Source organism: Periophthalmus magnuspinnatus, chromosome 23 (assembly GCF_009829125.3).
Source record: "Periophthalmus magnuspinnatus isolate fPerMag1 chromosome 23, fPerMag1.2.pri, whole genome shotgun sequence".
NCBI classification, from domain to species: Eukaryota; Metazoa; Chordata; class Actinopteri; order Gobiiformes; family Gobiidae; genus Periophthalmus; species Periophthalmus magnuspinnatus.
Genome location: NC_047148.1, coordinates 6851911 through 6872370, shown reverse-complemented (window position 1 = coordinate 6872370; position 20460 = coordinate 6851911). Strand labels below are relative to the sequence as shown.

Here is a 20460-nt window from a genome sequence, read left to right as displayed (position 1 = left end):
AAGGGGCTGTATTATGCATTCATGTTCTACTGTATGTTTTTACTTTTTAATATCTTCTGTCTGAATAATCCTGTATTCTCTGTTCCTTTCATAAACACGCTCCATGTGCAGTCTGTTCCCATTAGATTTGTATTGCAATTATGCAGACGACTTACAGCTCTGTTTCAAATTTTCCACATTAGTCAATTCCTTACAAGTATATTTCATTTTTGCATCAGCCATCAGTTAACAGTATGAGGAGAAATTTAGTATGAGGATATTTGAACACCCCAAACTACAAATAAAACATAACAAAGCCCCTTTAAGTCCATTTGAGTTCTTCTGAGACCAGCCCAGAATTGACACACCTCGACATAATACAGATTTATAAAGAGCACACTTTAATCCCTTGGTTTCCTCAGTCTGCTCTTACAAACACAAGACTTCACTGTTTAATTATCCAAAGCCTAGGTCCCCAGTCACAAAGGCTCAGCGTGTGTGCACCATTACAGGAACTATATAATTGTAAACGGAGGATTTCCATTGTATAGGCAGTGCCACTGTGTAACTGAGAGCTTCATTAGAAGTATTGTACAAGGCTGCCCCAACAATGACACATAACTAGCTGATTGGCAATAATTAGTACCAGTACCATTTAAATTACAGTACATAAATATTAGATTACTGGCCACAGATGTAAAGTACCACACTGTAACATTACTGAAACTATATGTACATTGCACAGCAGTAAACGTCGAGTTCTGTCAACTTAATCTGTACAATTATCCTTTGGGAGATTCGGTCGATTTTGAGAAAAAAGCAACTTGAACAATTGACCACAAACAAGAGTCTAGTAGTGCATCTGTATTGAACACACAAGACCATGCCACTGTTGGTTTTGTATTGGCAGAAGTGGTAAAGATTGTGATGTTAACCTGTGCGTCTTATTGCAAAGATATGTACTCCAAGTTTCCAAGCTCTGAGTGTAGTTTTCCCTATATATAAGGGTTCAAAAGTCACCGTAAATGTTCCATAATATTGTTTGAATGTGGTTACTCATTGCTCATTCATGCACCCATTCATTTGACCAGACGATTTAAGGCTATGTGCCCTCATCTGGCAGAGGCACCTTCTTACGCAGTAACATCTGTACCCCTCCTGCCCCCTCTGCCCCTTAGCAGTTGGAGCCAGCTGGAGTGTAGTTACTCAGCTCCCTGCGGATAGTGCTAAAAGGCGACAACTCTAGTTCAGTTGTGCATTCATGTTCGTTGTCATCGCTACCCGTCGCGGAGGAGGGCAAGTGGTTGCAGCAGCAGCAGCAGCAGCAGTCTAAAAAGGCTCTTCCAAGTGGTCTACATAGAAGAAGTAACAGGGCGGGAGTAACCGCGGCCCGACAGAAGAGCAAAAGCTGGGACAGAAGGTGGAGCACGGACATGGTATGCTCCGGGACCCCAGCGGCCATGTATGCAGACACTATATTACAAATGTTCTCTGGCACCACGCACGCTCCATAGACTATAGCCAAAGCCACAACGGTGCAGTTCATTTGACTCTCCAATCGGATTTGCTTCTTGTTGCTACGCACGCTAGCCTGCTCCGCGCGACGGATCTTGCGCGCCGTCACCAATGAGCAACCGATCGTGAACAACGTGGGCAAGCAAAAGTAGCAACCGAAACACCACCAAAGTCTAGCGCCTTCGTAGGTCAGACCGAGAACGTAAAGCATGTCCGGTAAAGAGGTGGAAATTCGGATGATGCAGCGCTCCACCGGGGGCTCGTCTGGAATGCCAGTGTCTTCCACCACCAGCTGTCGTATGAGGAGCTCGGGCAGTGCCAAAAGCAGAGCGCCAATCCAGATGACGGCTAATTTGGCAGTGGTGGAGGTGCAGTTCTCGATCATCTCGTAGTACATCTGGACGTTGGTGGCGGCACGGAAGCGGTCGATGCAGAGGGCACAGAGAGTGAACGTAGTCACACCCAATGAGGCAACCTGTTGAGAAAAGACAATCGAAATGAATAAAAGCAGTAGCTGAAACTCTATATCCTAAACTATAACCAAGGTATCAATTGGAGAAGCAAATAACAAGAACGTCATAGGTGGACTGCAGCCCTACGCAATACATTCCCACTCATATTACCTCAAAATTAGGACCAAAACCTGGAACTAATCATGGACTAGCCCAAACCAGCTTAGACAGAACAAGACCAAACCAAATCTACATCAGGACTAAACAAGTATAAAACAAAATGCAAGCCAGGAAAAATGTGAACTCAATCATAAAATAACCAAACTGCCTCCCATAATTGAAACAAAAAGTTGTATAACACATTTATTACATCTCCATAAACAAACCAAAATAGCTTAAGTGTTAATGGTACACTTGAATGCTTAGACGTAACACAAGATTGAATCAAAATTATGTGACCAATTTCTTTAAGAAGTGCTATTTTCCTTCAGTTCATGTGGATGACACTAACTGTTATGCATAGAGTGCTTTTATACAGACACAACACCATCTTGGAAACACTTGATGCAGACATAAGGCTTGACTCTCTAGCCCCTCTATTAAACAGCTGGCCAAGTGATAAGGAGAAGTGGTCAGAATAGGAGCTATCAAGTGGCGCAGGGCTCTTAAGTCGTTATGATCAGGCGCTAAAAGGACTGCAAGCTGCTTATGGTGATGAGCTGCATCCTGTCTGACTCCAAATCATGAGAAAGCAGCATTTTGGGCAATTTTAGACAATATTTGGAAGTGTTATTTTTTCTCTCTCTCTCTCTCTCTCTGACAGATATTGCAATTTAAACACAAAATGATAAGTTTCTCCAGTAGTTCCATGCGGCCGTATTGGAGTTATTTTTTAGACTGATCAGGAAATGTCCAACTTAATTTTTGGTCTACAGCAGGGGTGTCAAATTCAATTTCACCGAGGGCCACATCAGCAAAATGGTTTGTCTCAAATTTGCAAAGATATAAAAAATATATCTGTGTAACTGCGTAACTCCCGATAAACTGACATTTTAAGACATACATTTAAATTTACCTTGTCGCGGGCCACATAAAATGACATGGCGGGCCACATTTGGGTTCCCGGGCCTTGAGTTTGACACATGTGGTCTACAGGTTGCTCAAATATGATACCGTTTTTCATATCAATCACCATCTGCGTATGTGTTTTTATTTAAATTTTATTTTTTGACGACTCATGAAACTGAAATATCAAAACATATGTTAAAAATGACGAATAATCTTATGGCATTCAAAACCACATGTGAGGTCTTATCCACAGACTAAAGATGATTTGTACTTAAGACTCGACTTGTAAAGGACATAAACACATTATGGCTTTTACAATCTGTTGTTTTGCCCTATTGCCAGAAATAGCAAATAACAAAAATTAATTGTGAGTGTTTCTATTTACCTTTTTTGTGCTTTGAAAACATGCATGCAGTGTCTAATTACCCATTATCGCCTCCACACTAGGTTGACAAATGGAGGGAAAGGACTCCTGTTTCTGCAGCATGTGTTTGGATTAGCATTTTGGCAGAGTGGGCACTGGTAAGCAAGCCTACTCCACAGCAGCAGCCACAGCAGCGGTTTTGAGTCTATGGGCTGGTGTCCTCATTTGAACCATTCTTTCTCCTGAATTTGCCTCAGGCGCTAAACCTGGCAGCACCCAGGCTACCTTTCTTATATCTCTTCCTTTTCAGATCTGCTCTCACCATTGATTCCCATTTGCACATCTTTAGTCCCTTCTTCCCATCCCTCATATCTGATTTAATTACAGCCGCCAGCTTCCCAGATGGCCCTGGCGAATCTGGTTTGAGAGCCCCAATCACATTTAGCTTGCATGGAAGTATATAGATGAAATATAACTATAGAGGGGCTGCTAGCTCATGCTCAGTGACCCCATGACTTACAGGAAGCAGCTAACCAGGCTAATGATGACTGACCATTTGGAAAATCTGGGCCAGACGAGCGGCTAGCAGGCTAACATGCAGCTGACCCTGAGCGCTAACAATGATCCTGGTGAGTCATGACATGATGCCACAGTACAGGCCTGTAATTGTGTTAGCGTAGCCTGTCTGTGATTCAATCATTCATCTGTCTGTGTTTCTCCTCAGGAGTCATGGGTGAATGGAGACCATTATGGTAACTATGGGCCTTGAGAGGCAGACAAGCTACAGTTACATTTTGTAAACTAATAAAGATAATTTAATTTTTATTTCTTATTTTATATATCACTTTTCAAGATCCTTATATTGCATTACTCATCCGCTACCCACAGTTGATGGTATTAGGCTAATATTACAGCCACAGTTGCCTGGGAGTGTTACAGAACAGTGGCTGTCAATCTGTGTCAGCTGTTTCTTTGACTAACACCAATCACAATCCACAATCATACTGAGGAATCATTGGTGATGTGACTTGCCCAAAGTGCACAACAGTATGCACTGATCACGGCACGGATTAACTGGGTTTTTAGACTACAAAAGACCTCAGGTTTGTAAGTGTAGATGTACATTGAAAACCTATAAAGGTTAACTATATGCATGTTCTTGTTTTATAGTGCTTATTGACTGCAATTTTTTTTGTGTGAACAAAAGCGGAAAAGCACAGTGGGCCTCAGGGGAAGCTGCATTTCGCAGGATCTGACAGGAACGCGCTTTCGTTTGATGGATGTTTGATGGTAGCTCAAACCTTCCACAAGATGACATCCTGCCAACTATTTCAGCAGAGAACAAGACACAACCATGTACAATTGGGAGAAAAAGCATTGTTAACAATGCCTTGTATTTTCTGAAGACCTAACATTCGATAATTACATGCATTCATTCCAAATACTATTCTTGCATAGTCTATCCAACTCTCCCTGATCTACAATCTTTAAGGTGCACTTTTAATACTTAAAAAACTTGTAAAAACATTCCTAAATATCAGCCTCTGACTAGGCTCGCCTTTCCACAGATCTGACCTATAACTTGACCAGGTAACATCAGCAAGCTCAATGCCATACTATGGAACATTCTAGTCAAAGTCAAATAACTTCTCTATGATAGATCGTCCTCCAGAATTAATAATATAATTAATAAATAAGATGATAGGTTTGAGAGATTTAAAGGCCTTGATGCTATAAAGTCTATTTTTATTTATTATTTATATTTATTTTTATTTATCTGTATCATAGTTACAGCATATCTTATGGTACATGTGACCCAGTTTTCCCATTTAAACACACTGGCTGCTCATGTGTTATGTACTTCCAATGTGAGTGAACACACAGACAGAGGCAGGTGCAGTGAATGCAGTAAATATTTCATGGATGGAACAACAGGGCTGGATGTGGCTGTAAGGGCTGTCACAGAGGAGTGCTACTTCAGCTTTGATCACTGTGGTGTGTGGGTAAGGGTTGGGTGGACAATTAGACCTTTGTACTGTAGACATGTAGGAGGGAGGGAGGTCTAGAGAGCAGAAATGTTATAATAAGAAAAAACAATGGCCATAAGAAGGGCTCAGTTTATGACTTTTCTTTTCTTATATTGATGGATCATATATTTTGATCAGATTAGTTTTGGTCAAAGATTTCAATATTAATTTTCCACCATAAGAAATACAGGCTTTTAAGTGTCATTTCTCTAAACACCAGCTTGACCCTGTCTGACAATATGAACATCAGCCACAGGTTATGAGGTTTTAAAATTTCCCTGAAACATGAAAAAAGTGAAATGTCATGTCATTTCTAGAATAGGTATAATTTGAACAGTGGGGAAAAAAACAACAATATTGTTGTTTATGGATGTGGATTGTTGTGGAACATTAATTTACAGTACTTCATCACGGTCATGGCATTTCCTAGTTATCTACAAGTTTGCAGCTGGTGAGATTTTGGTTAAAGGAGTCCTGCATCTCTTTCAAACAGTTTAAGGAAGTGAATCTTCTTCAAAGTAATGGATTCATGTGCAGCTGTCTGCTTATAGATAACCCAGGATACCCTTTCAAGATTTGGGCAACTTCATCAGATAGGAAAATACATTCACAGCTATGTACTCCTTTTGTTAAGAAAGGTACATCACCCAGTCCCAGTTCATCAGTTTTTTCTGTGCAGAACTGGAACTAGATACTGACCAACACAGACTGAAAATACCCAACAAAAGCTGCAGGTTCGGAAAGGCTCTGGTCCAGTCACAATTTTAACTGCACACACTTTTGTTATTAAAGAAAACAAAAAAATAAATTTGCTTACTGTCTACTGCAGTGAATCAAATGAATGAATCGGTTTTGTACTTCTGTTACCGTAAAGTTACATATCAGTATCCATCAAGTCTTATTAAAATTTATTTAAACAACCTTATTGTATTGAAATGTTTTTTTGTTTTTTTTTACTCAGAACTAATACTTCAAAATATTAATCAAGTGCAAGGTATAATGTGCTTAAAAAACTACCCTTAGTACTTATTATAATAGTATAACTTATCACATTTGATGAGTACACTACAGATCACATTGTTGTGGTTGTTGTACATTGGTTCAATATTATTTAATACATGTATTTAATATAGAACATAGATTTCAGAAATCCTTCATGTGTAACACATTATGTTGTCGGTGTCTGTCTGCTCAGTTGGTATGAACCATGTTTTCCCTTACTGCACTTTTAATAACACTCCATTACCCTCCTGATTAAAGATCCAGTGAGCTGGTGCCACTGAAGTAGTGTATTATTAATTGTCTTCTAATTGGGCCTGTTGGAGGTTTGTGTGGCCAAGTTGTGACTTGCACTTCTGTTAGAGGTAATGGGCTGTACCAGGTCATGCATAGTCTTCCAGTCTCATGTTATAGTGCACTTGCACTGCATCATGAATAAAACATGTTTCAATTAATCTTTAGAAATATGTTAATGAGGTACAGCAAAGATTTAAAGATACACTGTCACTAACATGTCTCTGAGGAGTTATTACTTTGTGCCCCTTTGCATAGAGCCCCTTTAAGGTATTGAATGTTTTATTTCACAGGCTTTACAAACCTATAATCATGAAGTGCATGTTAACATGGTATTTGCTCCCATGGCAAACACATACTGGTCTCTGAGAGTTGTGAAAAGTGCTTATAAACTCATCATGGTGAATAATTAAAACGCACTGAATGCATACAGTAAGGGAGGAATAACTTTAGACCACTACAGCATGCTTAAAATGAACTAGTTCTGTTTTCACATTCTGTTCTGTTTTAAAGACTAAAATCAGACACAGCACCTGTAACATACTAAAACTAACCAGTTGCTCTTTTATTGAATGGATTCTTTTTGGTAAAAAGAAAAAAAAAATAATCCTACCAACCCATGTCAGCATTATCCACATGTCAGTGAACCTTGTGCACTGCATTCTACAGGCCTACCATCGCAGACAATGAAGACTTTAACATTGAATCCAGTACAGAGACAGAGGTGTCTCAAGCTGGTGGCTTTTACCATGCTAAGTGTGAGCCAGAGCCAGCTCCTCAGACCATAATTCTCACTGGAGACGCTGCTCTTGTGACAGCCCCCATCCATCTAACAGCTGGCCTTTGTGTGTGGATGGGAGAGAGGGAGTGAGAGGGGAGGCATCTTTGAGGGTGTGTCCCTGTTTAGTCGGACAGGCGTGTTTTAGTGCTCATTCAGCCAGTTGCACCAGCATGTTTATAGCACATACACCTGTGAGTGAGCGGTGATTTACAAGCAGATCGCCAATTTTAAAAGCGCTAGTGAGTGATTGAGGAGAAAGATAATGGCAAAACATAACTACTCGCAACAATATCTCAAAGGGTGAAGCACAGAAAGCCAATAGCTACTGTGTATATTATATACTGTATATATATATAGTTACATTTTATCACAATTTTTGCATACTTCTATGGGCATGGAATATCTGCTACCTCACTGTGATTGGCTGCATATCATATATCCAATCAGGCATGCGGTTGGTTGATAGTTGTTTGTAATATCAAAGTGAGAGGAGGGACTAAAAGAACAGAAGCTAACCATTCATACTAAAACTCATGGTTCAAAACAAGGTACAGCATATGTGTTAGACTGAAATATGCCAAATACACTCATATATTCTTCTCAATACTCCAATATGGCTTCTTTTGTCCTCAGTCTTTTTCAGTGCGTCTGGGGCAGTATTTCTCTCACACAATAAATTTCTGCTCCATTTAATTATACACGATACCGGCACATTTCCCCTGGACATAAAAAATATATTCTGCTGAAAGTGTACGTTGGCTGGCTGCTATAAAACACTAATCATTGAGGCCAGACTGAAGCTAAAGCATGGACTGAGAACGTCATCGGAGTCTTAGTATCAATATTTCCACCAACCAAATGTACTTTACTGCTATCAAAATATTATTTCATTCCTTCTTGATAAAATTCACTATACATTGTTGTCACTGATAAAACACTTTTTTTTTTGTGCAATTTTTCAAGATGGAGATATATGATTTTACTATTGAACTTTTTATTTATACATTTAGAAATATAAGAGCAAGAAATACTACATTTTCAGATTTTTTTATAAATATTTTCCATCCACACGACTTGTTGCAGCTGTATGGACAGAGGCGGCAAGAGACATTTTTGGTTGGTGGAGCTAAGGTGGTGCTAAAGTTTTTAGTGTGGGTGCTCACTTAATAAGTATCAATTAATTTAGAGCCTTTAAACCACATGTGTCAAACTCAAGGCCCACGGGCCAAATGTGGCTCTCAACGGGATAAATTAAAAGGTATGATGGTCTTAAAATGTCGTTTTATCAGGAGATATGCGGTTACACAGCCATAATTTTTACATCTTTGCAAATGCATATGCAAAATTTGTAACCTAAATAAGTAATAAATACAGAAACAGTTAATTAACAAGTTTAAAAAGTAGTTACATTTATTTTACTGGTCCTTTGACGGCAGCCATTTTGCTGATGTGGCCCTTGGTGAAAATGTGTTTGAAACCCTACTTTGAACAGTGGAGCGCACCCCCAACCTACAAGACAAATTTAAATGTAGTTATCCCCTGTACTGATCTAATACGGAATAATTTTTTTTCTTATTATTATACTCTAATTTTGAACACTCTCTAGTTGCCATTTGGACATTTTTATTAGATTGGATGTGCTATGAAAGTGGGGCAAAAATCTTTGGGGGAGCTATGAGGGAGGATTGATCATTCAAGGAGGCTAGGATCCCCTCAAGCCCCTCCTCTGGCGCTGCCCCTGTGTTTGGATGACTGGACCGAACTGAAAACACAACATCGAAAAGCCTATATTTTGGTTAAAATGTAAATGTTGCATAGACACACACCTGTCACAATAACACATTTTGAAGCACAATATATGTCGCTAGAGAAATACCATGACAAACGATAATATTGAAACTATTTCATGCCACTAATTAAAATTTAAATAATGCAAGATAATCCCAGTGAACCATTTTTAAATAGTCTGCTTCATTAAAAGACCCGGGATGCAACAAATTATGTATAAAAGACACTAATTCACCCCTCCACAGCTCAAAGCTTATCGTACTACAACAAAAATACTCCAAAATTCCCCACTTTTGCAAAAAAAAAAAAAAAAAAAAAGTACTCACTGTAAATATTGAGACCCAACAAAAATATATATTGTTCTAGCTTTCATATACTGAGTAATAAGTCGATATAGTAATTCCCATGACAGGCCTACATAGACACAAAACAAAAACAATGCCTTGGTTTGTGGCACAATTTAAAAAGCTTAATGCTCCTATATCTGTCAGATTCATTTCGAATGCAGTTCTAACAGCTGTGCATTTTGTGTGACAATTATCAAGTTGTTAAATGAATCGACATCTCCCTTGTGCATGGCCTTGTCAGCACCATTCAAAACTATGTCTCCATCTATACCCACAGAACTGACTGGACTACTGACTGAATGGACTCGCCAACATGCATAATGGAAAACTGCTAATTACATACTATGTGCAATTTACATATCTTGCAATTAACTCTCATTTGCCTAAGATGGGCCATGACATTGTGAGTTTGTGAGATTTGTGTGTAGTTGTACCATCTCCAGTATGTAGTGGTGCATTGTTTTGATAGTGTAAGTAGAGTGCCTATGTAACTGTGCTCTAGTGGTTCCCCTGGGGCTCATTTCTAATCAGAGATAGCTGATGCAGAGAGGAAGACACGGGGAGACAGAGAGTAGAGCTGTGGGCAGGAATCAGAGGGCCATCCCACCCATCTGCACCACGACATTACTGTCTAGGGAGCAGCATGCCGGCTAGCTGAGCAGGCAGGCTGAAAATAAGTTCCTTTTGTAACACTTGTACACTGAGTGAAATAAATCTCAAGCACACAGGAAAGGATTTCAGAATGTAAACTCTGACGATGTTTAGGCATGTCACGATAACACATTTTGAAGCATGATATATTGCTATAAAGAAATACCAGGATAAACAATAATACTGAAACTACTTTATGCCACTGATGCCATTAATAAATAGCAGAATGAAGCAAAATTTAGGCATAAAAATTGACTTACTGAACCCTCTACAGCTCAAATCTTAATGTATCACAAAAAAAATTACAAAAATCTCCCCACTATTGCAAAGAAAAAGTGCCCATGGTAAATACTGCGCTAAAAATATATTGTTCCAGCTTTCATGTAATGGGCAATAAGTTGATATAGTGGTTATTGTGATAGGCCTAACTATGTTTTTCTTGAGTTTGAACTTAAATAATTGGATAAGTGATGTATTACAACATGACATGCCTATTTTTTTCAGAAGTTCTTATTGTAACACACAGGGAATGCATTGTATTGTGGTATTTACAGAGCTGTGTCATTTGAATGTGAGCGACATGTAGCATTTCATTCATATTCACCAGCAACTTGATGACTGGAATTCATCTAATATTAAGATTTATTTTTTTTCTCTTTTTCTCTAGATCCAATATGAGAGGCAAGGGTGGTGCTATTTTCTTAAGTCTATAGTAACGAGGGTGAATGAGTGGATCCAAACCATGCTGTAACTTTGGTTAAAACCGCTAACATATGACATAGTGCTGGGTTTCAGATGACATCAGAGCATTCTATAGGTCAATAATACAATACAGATGGGGGCAGCTAAACTTAATATTGTTAAATAATAGTTTTTTTGTTGTAATACAGTGTTCTTGATTCAAGTCACTAACAAAAATTACCAGGTGCAACATTTGTGAATTTACCTTTTAGACATTTCATGGCAAAGTACAATGTAATCAATAGGGGAAACTGGCTCTTTCCACCATCTGGGAGTATGGCATCATCCCATTCTACAATCTGAAAACCACCAATTCACATGGCAAACTCTATTATGGTTTGAGTCCAGATTAGGTCTTGGTTTGGTCCTGTTCTAATCTATGTTTGGATCTGGGTTCAATCCAATGTTTAGTTCCAATTATGTGTGTGTGTGTGTGTGTGTGCAAGTGCATCTGCTTGTCAACTACCGATCTCATCACATTTCAGACACCTGGTTAGTACCTGGATGGGAGACCGCTGAGAATGTAGGAGCTACAGTGGGGCAGCAGTCACTCTCATGAAAGCTGTCACCACATACTTCATCCACTTTGCCTTGTATGAATGCTATATGTGTGTGTGAGTGATTGGTGTTGCTTGGAGGGGGTGATACTTCCATCAGTCTACCCAAGGGCAAATAATGTCTACAATAGTAGCTTACCACCACAGAGTTTGGAGTGAATGAAGACATTATTATTATTTTTAATGACATTTGCCAGTAAATATACATGTCAGACTAAAAAATACATTACAAATACATTATCAAGTCCACTGTGTATTCTTCTTTCTGTGTGATTCGAAGCTGCAAGTGCCCGTGTTTCAATCGTCCCCTCTCTCTCCTGCTCCCTTCTTCTCTGCCTCAGTAGTTAGCCTCTCTCTGTCTCTTGTGAAGCCCACTGTACCATATCAAGGACAGTCTATAGTTCTGACTGCAGGCTGCGCAAGGCTCTACACGGGCCAGATGTTTCAAAGCTGCACAAACCATGGAACACGAAGCACGGAGCGAACAGAACGTATGGCTTCCTATATAGCATGCGAAAACTCTATAGGAAACCATAAATATTACAAGAGAGTCTGAAACGTACACTAGCCGCAGTGATTAAAGACGATAGCGACCTAGGTGTATACGCACTTTCTTCCTATGAGACTGCGCTCCAATGTAGATTTATAATATCACGCCTAATGGCCAGTGTTGTCTGAAGTGGCTTGCTCACACATTAAGTAGAGTCTGGTTACATTTAGTGGATTAAAAAAAAAACCCCACAGCAAACACTTAATCAAACTTAATGCTTCTTGTACTTTCGGCCTCAACAGTTTGTCTCGAAAGGTAATGGGCCTGAATCATTTTAATCATTGTGTGGCAGTGTTGTACCTCTGAATGTTCCATGACAAATTAAATATTTCCTTCTCAGCTTACACACTTGTTCCTTTTGTTAGTTTTTATAAAGTGTAATTAGGAGGCAGGTGAAAACACAAATTATTAGCAGCTATTTGGGTTTTTCAGCTCTCTGTGCATCAGCGGTTGAGAAGTTGTTGACACTAACCCCATCAGTGTTTAATTCTTCTGGGTTTCAACTCGTTCATTTAAGCCAGGTGCCCTACTTGTTGTAAGCTTTGAACAGTTTGAACACTCCAGACAAAAAAAAAGACATATAAAAGCTAGCTTGATGCCAAATCTGTTGTGAATTACCTTAATTGGCAACTAATTTCCCATTACTGTAAATTTGTTTTGTTTTTTTAAATGTGTGGCAGGGAATATTCATTTAGAAGTGTAGCAAGAATCAATCCAAAATAAGCAAAGACTCTCCAAGCTCAGACCTCTCCTTTATGAATAAAACATTTGAACATTGTACTGTGAGACACTTCTTCCTCACTGACCAACATTATCTATAGCCTGATTCGGTTATGTAAACTTCAGCTCACATTTTCACTGTGTTCAAATCCCACAAGGGCCTGTTTGTGAGGGGGGGCATTTTGGGGCCAAACGCTGCAGTTTCAGTGCCCGATTTTTGGGTTAAGTGAAGAATGAACGTCTATTGGGTGAATCAGTGCATCCGTGTGTTATAGTGAATGCTCCATAGAGACACCAGGCCTGAGGCTAGTCTTACACAAACAAACCACACAAATATATACACTTGAGATGTGATGCTAGGCCGGTGATATTGACAAAAAAATCATCTCACTTTCTCGATTTTTACCAAAGATAACAGTTACAGTATATTCTATCAGTCCATCAATGGGTGCACTATGTATTTCCTGATGGAGGAACGTCATTCACTGGTCTCCATGGAGATGTGCTTTGCCTGAATGTTATATTATGGCATTTCATATACCTACCTTGTATTACATGTCTTTTTACTGAACAAAGATCTCTTCAAAACGTCCATTCTTACTAAGAGCAGTGCTGCTTTTCCACAATTCTGACTAACTTGACCAAACAGTGTCACCTTATTTTTTCCATGGAGATGAATTGAATGTCATACTGTGTAACTTTTCTGGTGGAGAGTCTTAGATAATGTTATTGCTTTGAAATGTTCCAAAGTGTCACTAAAAGGTGAATCCCATGCACAAGAACTAATCACAAAAGTGCAAAAAATAACTCCATACTCTTTATACACTCATTATTTGCTATTTTTAACCATATTATACCATATATTAGTGATTAGATTAGGGACTTTGCATCTTTCAAAATGCAAATTATGAAAATGTAGCACAATATGTGTAGTGTCCATATTGTCTGTACCCCAGTGTGAGGCATGTGGTCTGTGTTATTAGAGTTATTAAATAATACCCTGTGGTTATTGGGTGGAGCATGAGTAACAGTGGGAGTTGACACTTTCCCTCTGATCCCTTTATGATTAAAACATATGTACTCATCAAGAGGTGAAATTATAAGGACCAGATGCACAGCCTGTGTATAGTATAAATACATATTTATATCCAACTTAAATGGGAAGAATTTATAAATGCATTTGGTGATCTTTTCTGCTCACTTTTTGCACAAATGAAATGGCAAATAGAAGAATCCCAAGTACTTCATTTGTGTAGTATATAGTGTATTAACCATTTAGTAAAGTAGCATAGGCCAAAATAGAACAAAATACATTCTCTAAAATTCTTGCAACAGCCACTCAGAATTTGGGATATGCCTTAATGTGTTTTGAGTTACACTGAATATGCATGTGCATGTAAATCAGTACATAATCGAGAGTCGAGACTGGCGGTAGCTTATTATTTTTCAAAATGTATTCAAGTATGTGGTGCTTTAAGTGATTTAAGGTCACTCTTTATTCACTAGTGCTTTTTGAAGCTGCATTTTCTGAATAATGTGCAGTGGTTGATCTCATTAAGATGTCTGGGTTGTTTTCGGCATTCAAAGAGAATACAATGAAGACAAAAGACTAAAAATAGCAAACTAATGACAGTCTCCAGCTTAAAAGCCTGAAATATGGTTCCACTCCTGCTGCTGTGTTATCACTGAGGGGCGGAGTCATGATACCGCTCACCTCTAATCCTTTGTCCTTTTATGTGTGGTCCCACTGAGCCATGTTAATTGTCAATGTAATGATGTTGTATAAAGCGAATTTCTACCCTTCTTGATTGATGTGTCAATTAAAATTCATATGCAAAATGTGAAAATAAAAACAGTAAAGTACCTGTTCAGTCATTTACTACAACATGTCGGACAAGTAAGGACATTTACTATGATTGAGTGAGTGGGCACATGAGATTGAATGACAGTGTTTGAGTAATTGGGAGCTATTGCCTTACAAGTGGTTCTAATGGGTTTGTGTATGTTTGTGTCTAGCTTGCCTTGAGGACTAGGTGAGGTAGTCTCCAATAGTAAGTGTTTAAGTGACAAACAAAGTGTCTTTACTGGCAGAGTGTGGTGGCAGCCTATAGCTATATCTCCAGTGTGGATTTTAAACCGAAACTCTTAATCCGTTTAGAGGGGCCGAAAGAGTGTAAAATTACATGTTCTGCTGCTCAAAAACCAAAACATGTCTGATCGTCTATGATTGTGACTGAGAACATTTAAAACTATGGTGGAGAATTAATTAGTACATAGTAATAGGCTTGTCATAACTATATCGACTTATCGTGAAAGCTGGAACAATATATGTCTGGGCTGAACATTTATCGTGTGTACATTTTATTTGCACTACTGGCAAATTTTTGGCTTTTTTTTGGCCTTTTTGATAAGATTAAGCCATAAAATGTTTAATTAATAATTTCTATCACTCATTACAGATGCAAATTAAGTACTTAAGTGATTCATTCTACTATTTATTTAATGCAGCTCATGATTGTGAACAATTTTGTACTTTTAGAATAGTTTTTTTGGTTTAAATCTGCTCTTGGGTTATTATGCGGCATAAATTTGTTTCAGTATTATCGTTTATCGCCTATATTTACTTCAGCAATATATCAAACTTCAAAAATGTATTATCGTGACAGGCCTACGTAGAAACATTCCCTCTTATCAGTCATTACTTCTTGTATTATAAAAAGTGAGAAATGGGCTCAAACGGACAATTACACATATGACATGGACTCAGTGAATTTGTTGAAATTGAACTATTTACCATAGAGTTAGCATGGGTAAGTGGGCCTAGGCCTGCCACAAAAACTTATTTTGAAGTGTGATATATTGTTGAAGTAAATATAAATGATAATATTGAAACCAAAACATAAAGCAGAATTATCACCAAATAATTATTCTAAATGTGCAATATTGTAAAAAAAAACAAACAAAAAAATACAAAAAAAAAAAAATACAAAAAAAATACTAATAATAATAAATAAAACACATGAGCAGCAATAAATAAATTAGTTTGCATCTATGAGTCATGGTTCATAATTCAACTTTCTAAAGCTCAAATCCCATTTGTAGCACAGGAATATAACCAATATTTCCCAGTTTTACAAATAAAACATATACACGATAAATATTGACCCCCAAAAATGATTACCCCATCTTTCATATATTGAACATTAAGTCAATATAGTATTTATCATGACAGCAGGCTTTAGTGGACCAACTAAGGGTTACACATGAATAGGTTATATATCCTTTCCTCTCCAGTGCCCTGCCTTCTTTGAGTAGCCTCCCTTTGCCTTTATTCCCCTTTATTTGTGCAACTGTCTAGTTTTGCTAATTGATAATCCTTTACGCATGCGCAATAGACAGTGTAGTTGAAAGTGAAACTGAGATTAGTGTTAGTATTACCTCCACGTAGGGCACAACTTTGCACGTGAATTCTCCCAGGAGCCAGGACTTGGTCAGTTCATGGAAAACCACCATGGGCAGACAGAACAAGATGAGAACAAAATCCCACACCGCCAAATTAGCCAAGAGGGAGTTGGAAATGCTCTTCATGTAGTAGTTCTGACACACAATACACAGGATAGCGATGTTCCCTGCTATCCCCACTAAAAATATCACCCCGGAGACGCACGTGATCGCGTACGCCCCGTAGGTCTCACTCGTCACGGGCCAAAACGGGTTTTTGATTTCATCCACAAAATCCAGAGAACTTGGAGGTGTCATGGGGGTCGCATCCCACGGATTATCCTCGCCCCTAAAAGTGTAGAAGTAGTCGTTCCTCCTCGTGAAGAGGTCAGAGGGCAGATCCGTGGAAGTAAGCGCCACCGGCTTGGGCATGGGTTCCCAAGACGCGGAGTGCGCTTGTGCCATGACTATTTCGCTTTTGTTTCGTCGAGTCTTTCCCTTTTTAGGCACTCCTTTCTTCTGCCCTTCTTCTTTGGAGACGCTTTTACGCCTGTCGCCTCCCTCTTCGTCCATAACCAGTGAAGAGGGCTTAGGCGCATTGTAGTGTCCACCTGCTGAACCACTAAGCCCGCCATTCAACTTTATCCTCTTGTTATTATGTTGTCGCGTTGGGTCCCAGTGTGAAGCAGCGTTCGCGTCCTCTACGGTTGTCACTGTCCTATTCAAGTTGGGTTTATTGTTACTGTTGTTGCGCGCTGGTTTTCTCGTCTCCTTTACTTTTCCCCAAGGGCGCGTGGAGTTGGGCGCAGCTTTGCTAATTGCTGCTGCCGCACCTGTGGCGTGGTGCTCTCTTGCCTTGTTTTGATGGTTCTCCCGAGAGGACCAGTGGAAAGTTCTCAAGTGGATGCCCACGTTATCGCTTTCTTTAGTCCGCACTTCGCCATCGGTCCACAGGGAATCCAAGACTTGCGCATAAGCCAGTAAAACAAACAACGTCCTGAGCGGCAAAAACTGCATGGTCCGAGAGTATATTTGGAGCAAGAACGGTTTAAATCCTCATACGAGCATCCTCTCTGCGTCCTCCTTCAGTCTACACCCATGTTTAAAACGGCACGGCGTTCACAACTCCTCTGCTGCAACGTAAAACTTAAAGCCCACTCGCGTACTGCAGCTGTTTCCTCTTCTCCAAATTGGAAACGGTGCATATCCACTCTGAGGGCACCATCCAATCCGCAGGTATAAAAATAGCATCCGAAAAACCTGCACTTTGTTCGGCTTGTGTCCAGCAGCGGCGGGGAGAGTAGTGGCGTCAATGCGGCGAGCAGCGAGTGAAGCCCACTGATGCACACAGTGGATAGCTGTGGAGAGTGACACGGAGAGAGAGGGAGTGAGAGGGAGGGGTGGTCCTGGAAGGGGGAAAGCGGTCGCCACTCTCTCCGATTGCCTGTGCCTGCCTCCTCCTTGTGGCGCCTTGTAGTGACTCTTCCTCGCCTCTCTTCTTTCTCAGCTCTGGATGGGGCCGCGTAAAAGAAAATGGACTCCCCTGGCGGCTAACCCCGATCTGTCATTCTTCATCCATCACGGAGCATCTACAACAGCCCCGCAGCTACTACTACTACACCGCTGGAAGAGCCCCCCAAGGCAGAGAAGACACACAGCCACGCCCGGCACACGAATCGAGAGGTGGCACATTTTACGCACAGGTGGCGCTGTGAATAGCATCTACACGTGATCCCGTTTAACCCCATGTATATTACAATAACAGGCTAGTAACATGAATTAGATGCAAGACGGCGCTTTGGAGTAAAGTTAATGAGCTATGAAAGAAAAGTCGATAAAACCTTAGTGTAGTATATCAGGCAATGTCATTTAGGGTGAACTGCTTCTAGGTTTGTTCTGATTAGTTTTGGGTACATATATGTTTAAAAGGGCTAATATATTACTTTTGTGGATGTATTTAGTCATTTATTTTATTTTGTGTATCTATTTGTAATCACTAATTGAGCAAATACAAATATTTTCAGTGTACATAGCTATACAACAGGGGTCTCGAACTCGAATTATCTGGAGGCAGCATCAGGTATTCCCCCAAAAAAAGCTTTGTTAAAATCTTCTCAAACTTTTTTATGGATATACATCGTTATTTGTTGAATCTTTTGCGAGTACAAAGTGCAAGTGACACGTGTTTGTTTGGGGTTTACCTTCTACATGCAATATGGTAATGCCACACTAACATTAAACTTTCATATGTTGTCCTGCGGGCCACAAATTATCATCTTGCGGGCCGCAATTGGCCCCCGGGCTGCGAGTTTGAGACCTCTGCTTTACAACGAGGGGAACAACTGGAGAAATATAGAAACAAGAATCTCACCAAAAAGCTTTTATCGTTGATGTCTTGAAGTCCAGGCATGATAAATATAAAAACAAGTTTCATTATCTGAACAAATATATAATGCTTTTCGATAATCTATTTAATTACGCGTTTATTATTTGTTTTGTCCATGTAAGTACAGTAATCCTCTGAATCACTCCATTCACTGTCTCATATTTGCTCTACATTCTGCAACCTTGCACATTTGAAAGTGATCTTATTTTTGAATTGATTTTTGGCTAACTATAAAGGCTATGAGCATTGATTGTGGTCAAACCTCCTCTACCCACATCAATAATAGCACCATGTCTGGCTCAAACTCCTCCCACAAGCTAACCTAAAACCTGTAAGGAGAATACTGTTAGCCCTGTCAATCAATTAAGTGACTCCCCTGGCTTAATGAAATGAGGATGTTACGTCTGTGGTACTTTTAAGTACTGGGTAAGTGGACATCCCATTCAGCACAAACTGCCAGCTTAAAGTGCATATAACTACTCATTCCTCAGACAGTTCACATCATTATATTAAAGATTTGACTAAAAATCTTTCCTAGTATGTTCTCGTTTTGTAATTTTGGTGGCAGTTATAATTTTACTTCCTAGTAGGACATGGGTAACAGATATGACATATGTAGAGGTTTGTAAAAAGGGCCAGAACTAAATGACTTCACATTAAGCTAATGAGAATAAATGACAGCGTAAATTAAATCAATGTAAAAACAGTTAGAAAAATGTGTCCACCCTGCATTTTAGATGAAATTAATGGCAGTTGATGATATTTAGCATTTTAGAACACAGCCCTCCTCCCTGTATTTTCCATTTTTTGTTTTCTATTTTTATTTGCAAACTTGACAGATGTAAAAGTACGATCAATATTTACCACACATAGCCCACCAAAACAGGTAATATAAACCTGTCGTGTGCACTTGAAATGTCCATAGAAATATTAATAGCCATATCTTCGTGTCTTTATTTCCTGAAAGCATTCCATATGGAGGTGATGATGAGAGAGAATCGAGTGCCAACTGCAGCGGACGTCCGACGTGGTGACCTTCTACATCAAATAGACGCTGATGGCCAGCCAGATCTTGGCGGGTAATGCACAAACTCACAAAGTACAGACGTTAAATGGAGCCAAGTTTCACAGGGGGTATTCTGGACAGGGATAAGATGTAGACGCAGGTTGAGCTAATATCCTCATCCAGACATTTATGTAATGTTTAGAAATGCCGCAATAGGAAAAGGTCGGTGTGCTGCAGAAAAAAGTAAACAGCCCATCGCCATTAGAACAGCTCACCTGAAATTGTGTTGTGATTGTGTGGGATACCAGCTTAATACTTTAGGAAGATATTTTATATGTGTCCTAAACAAATCAGCAATAAAAACATCATTGGCATGCACTGACAGAACAATTCATTCATTCACTTAAATACATGTTTGCTTCCTGCTGTTTTGAGTTATAAGTTCATTCATAATAATATCAAAAGTGACATATACCCCTGAATACACACATTACTTCTGAGTGCTACATAGAGCCAATCTTATATAAAACAATAATGAATGCACAGGTTTTCAAAGATCCATAACTGTATAATTTATATTGTGTGGCAAATGGTCTAAAAAGAGAAGGTAAATGTTAAATAGCCACATTTTATATAGCACTTTTCCATTTTCAAGACACGCAAACCGCTTTACATCAAGGAACCACACACCCATTCACACACACATTCACACAGACACTTGGGGGTTGCTCAAGGACCTGATCACTCTCCCAATGATGTTTATATCGAGAGCGGGATCCGAACTTCCAGCCTTC

The 20460-nt window shown here is 39.4% G+C and overlaps 1 protein-coding gene across 1 annotated transcript; it reads right to left on the bottom strand.

The window, feature by feature from the left end:
- Window positions 1-301: 301 nt before the first annotated feature.
- On the bottom strand, window positions 302-17569 carry gpr37b (G protein-coupled receptor 37b). The gene is made up of 2 exons (XM_033988938.2): window positions 16272-17569; window positions 302-1969 (listed from the first exon to the last, which is right to left on the bottom strand). Exons 1-2 carry the CDS (start codon window positions 17289-17291, stop codon window positions 1154-1156), a joined length of 1836 nt encoding a protein of 611 aa, XP_033844829.1. The 5' UTR covers window positions 17292-17569; the 3' UTR covers window positions 302-1153.
- Between the last annotated feature and the right edge of the window lie 2891 nt (window positions 17570-20460).